This window comes from Danio rerio, chromosome 9, assembly GCF_049306965.1.
Source record: "Danio rerio strain Tuebingen ecotype United States chromosome 9, GRCz12tu, whole genome shotgun sequence".
In the NCBI taxonomy this organism is placed as follows: domain Eukaryota; kingdom Metazoa; phylum Chordata; class Actinopteri; order Cypriniformes; family Danionidae; genus Danio; species Danio rerio.
The window spans coordinates 26,944,949-26,954,689 of record NC_133184.1 but is presented as its reverse complement, the minus strand read 5'-3'; the positions used below and the strand labels follow the sequence as shown (position 1 = coordinate 26,954,689).

The 9,741-nt window shown below is 33.8% G+C and overlaps 1 protein-coding gene across 1 annotated transcript; it reads left to right on the top strand.

Annotated features, from left to right (window-relative positions):
- Positions 1–1,206: 1,206 nt before the first annotated feature.
- On the top strand, positions 1,207–9,003 carry med4 (mediator complex subunit 4). The gene is given in 7 exon segments (NM_001017883.1): positions 1,207–1,299; positions 1,563–1,629; positions 3,148–3,318; positions 5,878–5,935; positions 7,357–7,443; positions 8,087–8,218; positions 8,373–9,003. Coding segments are annotated over 7 exon segments (765 nt in total). The 5' UTR covers positions 1,207–1,222; the 3' UTR covers positions 8,546–9,003.
- Positions 9,004–9,741: the final 738 nt, after the last annotated feature.

Below are 9,741 nucleotides of genomic sequence, written 5' to 3'. Positions count from 1 at the left end.
GCATCACCCTAGTAATTTACAATTGCTGAAAAAACTACTCAATTACAGTAATTGGAGTATTTATAATTTGTTACTTTACACCACTGTTCATTAGATAAAACCAGACACATTTTTATCAGGTTGGCATGGCTTAGAGTTAATAACACTAATATTAACTTTTATGTTTCTGACTGAAAATGTGACATTTTGTGTTTAGAGCAAATTGAGAAAATAGCCACACTTATGTTTTGAGGTCAAATTAAATGATTAGGAAACTAAATTCAAGGCTTATAACGGAAACATACAAGTCTACCCCAAAACAAAATCTCACTAAAGGCTCTTTTTTTAAGTTTATTCCTCTGATTTATTTTAGTACAGAATATTTTTAGCGCAGCGTTCACTAGGCTGTAGTTCATCATCCACTATTTTAAATTTGGACACTTTTTTCTCCAATAATGTGCCTATTTTTTTAAGTGACCAGTCTTAAGCTGGAAATGTGTTAATGAATAGGCTAATAAATAGTTTGCTGTCAACTTCTTGGACTCACTCGTAAAAAAAAATAAAGTACTAAATTAAAAGATTGTAGACATAAAACAGTCTTTTTAAAAATATATAATGATTTTTGAATCGGCGATGCTGTCTCTCAGTGGGTAGTGCTGTCACCTACAGCAAGAAGGTCGCAGGTTCCAGTCTTGGCTGGGCCAGTTGGCATTTCTGTGTGGGGGTTGCATGTTCTTCTCGTGTCCTTGTGGGTTTACTCCGGGTGCTCCGGTTTTCCCCCACAGTCCAAAGACATGCACTATAGGAGAATTGAATATACTGAAGTGTATGTGCTGAAAGGGCATTTGCTGTGTAAAACATATGCTGGATAAGTTGGCAGTTCATTCCACGGTGATGACCCCTGATGAATGAAGGGACTAAGCCAAAGGAAAAGAAATGAATGAATGATTCTTAAATCAAACAAATCAATGTCTATAGATCAGCAGGTGCTATAAACATGAAACAAAAAAAATGATTGTAACAGTAATAGCACATCCATAGGCTATATCTGAACAATATAATAACAGTTACACAGCCACCATACTTACAAACAGATGTTCCAGGAGTTTTTTTTTTGTGTGTGTTCCTCAACATTGACTGTGTTTATGCGTTGCGGTCCTTCTGCCAGCAGTCGTCGCTGTGTGACTCAAAAGCATCTAACGCTTTTCATTTCCCACGCATGCGCACAGAAAGAGAAACAATCATGGCGGCGGCGGCGGCAGATAAATCTACGAAAGAAAGGCTTTTATCCACTCTGGATGATTTAGAAGTTTTATCCAGGTTTGTCCTTACATGCTCTAAAAATTTAGACAAAAAATTACTATGACGTTGTTTGTGTGTGTGTGTTTAGCTGTTACAAGGCAGAATGATCATGTCCATTCATGGTATTTCCCCAGTGATGTATGAGTTGATGAGTTAACGTTAGTTAACAATTGAACAAATAGAGTAATTCTATCTTTTACACTAAAGTCTTCTCCGAGTAATACAGTAATTTTACAGTACTGGTTATCTGTAGCGTCTCGTTTTTCGTCGTGTTGTTTTAGAGAGCTGATCGAGATGCTGGCGCTGTCCAGGTCACAGAAACTGCCCCCGCCTGGCGAGGACACACTGGTGAGAGTCAATGCTGTTTACACACATACACATACACATCCCATGCCCTATGCCCTCAGCCTCACAAATCCATCTTTGGAAAGCTGAGACATTTAAAATTGAGGCTAAAAGATTTCTGTCCTCCCAATATTCATAAAGAGAGATCAACAGCGTTGTTTAGATTACTTGAATTTGTAGTCCCTAAGTGATTATAAGTTAGAAAATAATAATTGAAGTCAGTAATGTAATCTTGATGACCTTTTTGATTTTTAGTGATTTTGACCAATTGTCTTTGTATGCTTTAAATGTCGACATTTTCACTGTGAACGCAGAATAAATGTCATGATCAGTTTGCAGAACAAAAAACACCCAAAATCTTTTATTCAAACACATGACTATAAATTAATTGTACATTAAAAAGGTCACACTTTACAATAAGGTTTCATTAGTTAATAATGTATTTACTAACCTGAACTTATCATGAACAATACTTAAACAGTATTTATTAATCATAATTTAACATTTACTAATGCATTATTTACATCCAAATTCATGTTTATTAACATTAGTTCATGCACTGACTTGCGTTCATATGAACTAACAATGAACTGTATTTTCGTCAATTAACATGAACAAATACTGTAATAAATGTACTGTTCATTGTTTGTCCGTGCATTAACTAACACAACATTATTGTACAGTATAACCATTAAAAGAAACTAAGAATTTCCACTTTGGATCTTATTTTTTTCCCCTCAAATATGGTACACACTACACTGTAAAACTGTTTAGAACAGAAGCATGTTAAAAAAAGAATTAGGGAGAATCAGTAAATTATTTACTCGAATAGTGCAATGTGTTTGTAATCAAGCAATCTGATTAGAGGCATTTATACAAATTTATATTATAGGGCTGCACAATGTATCGTTTCATCATCGATATTGCAATGTGTGTATCTACAATAGTCACATCACAGGATCTGCAATGTTATTATAGTTGAACAGGAGCCGAAGTTCAAAACATAGATGATTTGTGGAGTCATTTTTAATTTTAACCAAAAATATAACATTTAATTTAGAATTTGCATGTGTTTTTAAGGCCTGTGACTGTGTTAACATTTCAAGGCCCTTTAAAAAATTTAGGCACAAGAAATTATGTTTACTTTACTTTAGGAAAGATTAGATTTATGTGCAAATACAATGAAGATTCAATTTGACTATCCAGTTTGTGCCTGAATACTGCAGACTTACAAAAATCATTTTTTTTTCATTTATATCTTTGCTCCATTGTATTTATCAATGCTTGTGATTGGTTTATTATAATTTATGCATATGCAATGCCCTATAAAACATCCAAAGTATACAAAACAACAAATTTATTTTATAACTTTTTAAAATCTATTAAAGTATACTCAACATTGCAATATGTATCGCAGTAAAACGAGATATTACAATGTCAGTTTTTTTTTATAATATTGTGCACCCACATTATATAATCTCATTACTAAAACTGGAAACTTGCTGTGGGTTGTGTGAGCAGATTCTGGAGCTGTTAATACAGAGAGATAAAGAGTTCCAGGAGCTAATGCAGACGGCGTTGGAGCAGGGCAGAGTTCACCAGGAGATGCAATCACTGGAGAAAGAAGTTGAGAAGAGAGACAGTGATATCCAGCAGCTCCAGAAACAGCTCAAAGAGGCAGAGCATATACTGGTGAGTATCATTTTCTTCTTCCAGCACTGTGCAAAGCAAAATACCATTTCACTTTAGGGGGTATTGGAAAAAACTGACATTGCAATATTTTCATTTACTGCGACATAAATGCAATTTCGCCAGATGACTTGAATAGCTTGTAAAGATTAGGGTGATTGTTTAGGGGAGTGTATCTGCATAAAATATCGTTTTAAAATGACAAGCATAGTTAAATACAACAAACAAAAGATGCAAATAATTACTCTATAATAATAATAATAATAATAATAACAACAACACTATATAATTTTGAGTACAAATTTGCAAACGTTTGCTTGAAATTTAATATAGTCAGGCCTTAAAAACACATGCAAATATTAAACTTTCACTGGAAGGTTTGTAAAAATTGAAATTACTCCTATGTTGTTTATTGTAATGTCTGGTCAACTTTAATCCTGACTACAAATCAGATCCTTGCGATGTGACAGTTGCTGACTTGGAAATTGCGGTATCAGTGCTGAAATTATATATTTGTGCAGCCATACCTCACTTCATTACAATTTTGTGCTGCTAAACATTTTAAATGGTTACATTCAAATTCAGGTATTTTGTTTACTTGAAATAATTTTGCAACTACATTTAATAATTAATGGAGGAATAGTGGACTGTCAGGTCAGGGTTAGTAGAATAATGAACCTGAAAAGCTACTTGTAGAATAACCAGTAAAATATATGTTGAGGGCCTATCAACATAAATGTTATAATAAGCTCAGCTGACAATCTGTGCTTTTCACAGGGTTTGATGGGCTGTAGTTGCAAAGTTATGACAAAATGCCTGAAGGGAGTGTTACAGTTTTTTTTTTTTTTTTTAACTAAAGTGAGGAGCCAGCTGCAGAGTTTCTTATCTTTGTTGCAAGTATTCTCAACAGAGCAGAGACATCTCCCCCTAGAATTCAAGGACATGTTAGTTTAAACAATCTCTCATCTGGTGTTTTATTATTATTACTTAGAAGTTTGTTTGCAGTGTCTGTGAGAGAGAAATGAACTTTTCTGATGCGTATGTTTCACTTACTCTTGTGTGCATGCAAAGGATGTCATTTTTGCTATATTGAGACTTAGACTTGGGTGTATAATTTAATATAAAAAGAGACTATCAAAATAGTGTCACTAGTTTTACTGTTACTTTAAATTAATGATATCGCTGTCCATTTTGATAGTGTTGTAAAAAATGTATTTATTAATTCTGGTTTGTGGCCCTTTTTTTAATAGCTAGCAAAAACAGCTTTTTACAGATCTGATTTTTACAAAATACATGTTAAAAACTATTTAGATCTCACAATATTTATTACTTTAAAGTGTCTGTTTTAGATATTATATGTACTTAGTATAGAACAGTAAACCATTAACTACAATAATAATGAATACACATTAACTAAACTTGCTAATATGTAATGAAACAATGAAATTAATATTAGTAGTAAGTAACTAGGGCTGCAGAATATATTGTTTCAGCATCAATATTGAAATGTGCTCATCTGCAATAGTCACATCTCAATATACACAATGTTGAGTCTGAACTATAAATAAACAGGAGCTACAGAACACATTTTTAGTCACTGCTAAGTTTAACCAGAATACAGTGAGGGTTTATAATTTGCCTGTGCCACATTTCGGCACAAAAATAAGATGTTTGGCAGTTAATTTTAATTTTTGTATTTAATAATTTCTATGATTAAAAAAAAAGTTTTTCTTACTTAGAATTTTTATCTAGTTTCTACTCTAAATATCTACATTTCAAAGTGAAAACAAGGTTATTTTACTCACCCCATTGGCAGATAGTTGTGCTTGTTTTAAGGAAATTCATTTTGCCTTGTATCTACTGAAGGTGACAACAAAAAATATTTTTACCTGTTCCAAGACTTTTTGAGAAACGATAGAAAGCAAAGAAAATTATTATTTGCATGGTGGTTACTTGATTTCAGTACATGAATATTGTTAGACCCCCTCAGAAAACTGTCAAACAGAGCTATTTAAACCATCTTGTGAAATTGTATTCATGTTGCAACATTTATTGCAGAAAAATTAAACGTTAGATTTTTATAATATCGTGCAGCGCCAGTAGTAACTAATAATATCAGTACATGCTCTACATTTACACCACAACAAAGACACCTTATAGGGAAAATTCACCCAAAAATGAAAATTCTGTCATCATTCACCACTTGTTTAATACAAACCTCTTCCATATCTTTTATCTATAGAACACACACACAGAAAAACATGATATTTTGAAAAACGCTGGTTGCTGGCACCCATATTCTCCACACTAATTTATTTCTTTCCTCTATGGAAGTCAATGAGTGCCAGCAATCAGCATTTTTATAAATATCTTCTGTTCATGTACAACAGAAGAAAGAAGTTCATAAATGTTTAAAACTTGAGGGAGAATAAATGATGAGGTAATTTCCATTTTGGGGCAAACTATCACTTTAAAATCAACAGTAACCCACCCCCCTTGTCAACATAAACTACCACTTCTAGATCAGTTTTGCAAATAAATCAATTTTTCTCTTTTCACCAGGCCACTGCTGTTTATCAAGCTAAAGAGAAGCTGAAGTCTATTGACAAAGCCAGAAAAGGTATTCTTGTACTTTTAAAGTGTTTACTGTATGTATATGCTGGATAAGTTAAATAAAGAGACTAAGCCAAAGAAAAATTAATGAATGTATTCTGTAAAAAGCCATAGGATGTCTTAATTGCATTGTTAAAAGAGCAGTTTTATTGGTGTGTATTTTGTATTTTGTTATTACATTAAGTAAATGTAAACTAGTAAAAAAAAACTACACATTTTACAAACTAAGAAGTATAATCATTTAGTTAATCTGACTTTTAAATGTAATTACATTTAGAGCAGAACAGTAATAGAAATTAAAAAATATAAAAGAAACTTGATTTGTAATGGCATGTTTTATAAACAACATTTATTCTAAGCACCCAAGCACCCAAACAGCCAAACTGAAAATGTTTTTAAAACATGTTACAAAAATACTTTTTTATTTTAAAAAAAAAAATCACTTTTGGAAATAAATTGTAGTATAAAGATGTTTAAATATATTACATGTATTGCAGAAAATATTGGAGTTAGCATTTAGCCATTAAGACTCACTGCACAGTCAAAAGCCAACAAACTAGTGTGTTGGAAAATGTGATAGTTTTTCTTACCCCTGTCAGTGACTGAACATGTTTGTTCTTTGTTAATGGGGTACAGTATATGCACACATACTTTTAATTTCAGTACATACTTTTAAAAATCACTGCGTTTAAGTTCTGATTTCTTTAAACAACAGTGATCTTGACTGACTTAATGAGATACGATATAAAGTAGGTATCAGACCCAACAAGAAGCACTGCATTAAATTCAATTTTTTGTGCCATGTGTTTAAAATAGAGAAATTAATTTTACCCCAGTATTTTCAATGGAGTTTCTGCACTAGCATGCAGCTAATGACGGCTCCTGTGTTTAAATGAGTTTTCATCTCTTTCTACACTTGAACAACCAAATAGATGCTTAAGTCTATTTAACTAATTTTATTTCATTTGCATTACAACGTTAATGCTGTAAAGGGAAGCTTGTGAAATTGAAAATAGTCTCATAAACCTTTCACTGGAATTTGAAAAACACTAGGCGAAAGGTTTATGTCTGTAACAACATAAAATACAGCCCAGTGGATCGTTGAACATCAGATTCCTAAAAAAAGAAAGGCAACAAACTGATTTAATCTGACCAGAGACCAGCTTCATGAAAGCGTCTTTTTAGCCCTGAGAAGGATCATTCAATTAAAGATTTAATTATTGTACATGGCAATTGTTGGGCTATTCTTCATTTTAACATATTAAATTTGTTTGTTGCTGTTGTCTCTGCGGTGTGTATTGGTCTTAAGACTGAAATGCAAATAATTGTATTTTACTTACTTTAGTATTAAGGAAATAAAATACAACCGTGTCAAAATAAAACCACTGTAGTAAAAACTAATCCTGTCTCTTTCTTTTTTTCCACCAGGCAGCATCTCTTCAGAGGAGATCATCAAGTATGCTCACAGAATCAGTGCCAGTAATGCAGTATGTGCTCCTCTAAACTGGGTTCCAGGTATACAAACATTACTGTGCTTCTTTTATTTACTTTGTTTACATGTTGACACCTGTTAAATAGATGTGTTTTTATCAAGATGATATCAAATAGTTGGACATTTGAACATGTTAAAACCAGATGAAAATGGTAATATGCTGTGTCTTGGCTGACCACTTTTTAGCACATTTTAGCTCTTAAGTGGCTATTTAAAATACTCTGAATGTTTAATATTTTGTAACAGACATACAGTGTCATGCTGCAACTGTTTTGCGGCATATGAAATGTCGCAAACACTATTTTTAGCTGTTCAAAATGGGCAAAAAAACTTTTTTTACTCTCTGATAGTGAAAACATGTTTTAAAAATATGTATTAATGCTTTAAAAACAGTCAGAAAAAAGTATTTTATGTAAATTCCACAAGTCCACATATATGGACATAATTTTTCTCTAAAAGTACATCATATCAAAATATGATACTTAGATTTTTGTTCTAATTAGGTTCCAATAAGCCCAAATAGTAAATAGAAATAAAAAATGCATGTAAAAAACACCTTGGGCCTTAAGAGGTTAATACCAGGTTGAAATAGGGCCTAAGAAACATGTTCCACTTATAAGTCCCGTTGAGTTTTCAAGATCTTTTTGTGTGTTTTCATGTGTGTAGGTGACCCTCGCAGGCCGTACCCTACTGATCTGGAGATGCGCAGTGGAATGCTGGGTAACATGAGCAACATGTCCACCAATGGCGTTAACGGACACCTGCCTGGGGACGCATTGGCTGCTGGGAGATTACCAGGCATGTCTACTTTTCTGTTCAAAATGTCCATGCTTCTGTTTTCTTCATTGTGTTGTTTATTTTTTAGCTGAATTATAAAAATGTTTTCTTGGTGTTTTGTTTGTTTGTTTTGCGCTAACATCCATTTCGCTGTTGTCCCACCTTCCTCTTTTAGATGTACTGACCCCACAGTATCCTTGGCAGTCCACTGATGTTTCCATGGGGATTTTGCCTCCTCACCATGGCAACGATTTTGGCCTGGAGCCGCCCGGTCATAACAAGGAAAATGAAGATGATGTGGAGGCCATGTCAACAGATTCCTCCAGCAGCAGCAGTGACTCAGATTAAGTGTGTATGTTTTGTGTGTGTGTGTGTGTGTGTGTGTGTTTGTTTGTTTGTTTGTTTGTGTGTGGGTTCAGAGTTTGTCCATCTGTAAAGAAAGTATGTTGTCGCAGCAATTTCTGGCTTGTGAATTTGGAGATGGAGATGGCAGCATAAAATGCCCTGAGGAGGACCAAACATGCACAGGTTCACTCTTAAGCAAACCCTCATTGGGGCTGGTTGTTTTAACAGTTTGCTTGTTATTTCCTTCTCTGAATGCCCACAGTCATCATTTGTGTGAACAATTTTATCTCACTGGCCTCAAATGTCACCAAGTCATTGTTTTCATTGTGTGAAGCGTGACGGGCTCGTTTGCATTTATTTGCAAAAGCGCTAACATTTCTGGCATACAGTTGGAATATAAATAGCAATGTAAATACCTCTGAACTTTCAGACTCTGTAAATAAAACTTTCTTTTTTTTAAATTAAAATAGTTTTTTGTTCTTATCAACTGTAAAAGAAAGACTGTACTGTTTAAAGGGCACCTATTGGACCCCCGTTACAAGATGTAAGGTAAGCCTTGCTGTCTCCAGAGTGTGTCTGTAAAGTTTCAGCTCAAAATTCCCATTAGATAGTTTATTACAACCTTCAGAATCTGCTCTTTTTGCTGTTTGAGTACAGGGTAGCTGTTTTTGTAGCCTGTGGCTTTAAATAAAAATGGGCTGCTTCTCCCTGCCCACCGTTCCTACATGCGTGCAAGATAAACAGCACAGTGACAGACGTGGATGAAGTCTCAGTACAGCTCATTAGTCAAAAATACCAAGTAAGTTTATTTCATGTATTTGTGGTGGAGTCTATTCAAGCCGTTCTGAAATGAGTCTAACACAAATGCTTTTTGCAGTATATACACATATGTGCACGTTTACTGACACCTTGTGGCCGTGGTGATTGTATCAGTTAAGAATTACAACGCGATTTTAGTCTATTACAAATATGAGAGTTGTGATGCATTTTAATTCCAGTTTATTAGCAAAATTTGGGTCCTATTTCAACATCAGGAAATAAAAAAATAGATTATTGTGCTTCTATCACACAATACCTATAGTGGACACACTATACCTACACACAGTTCTGCTGAAACAGCTTACAAAGCTTGATTTTCATCAGGTACCCTTTAAAATGATTGTTTCCTCTCTGGAGCTAAGATAAATTATGTGTCTGAT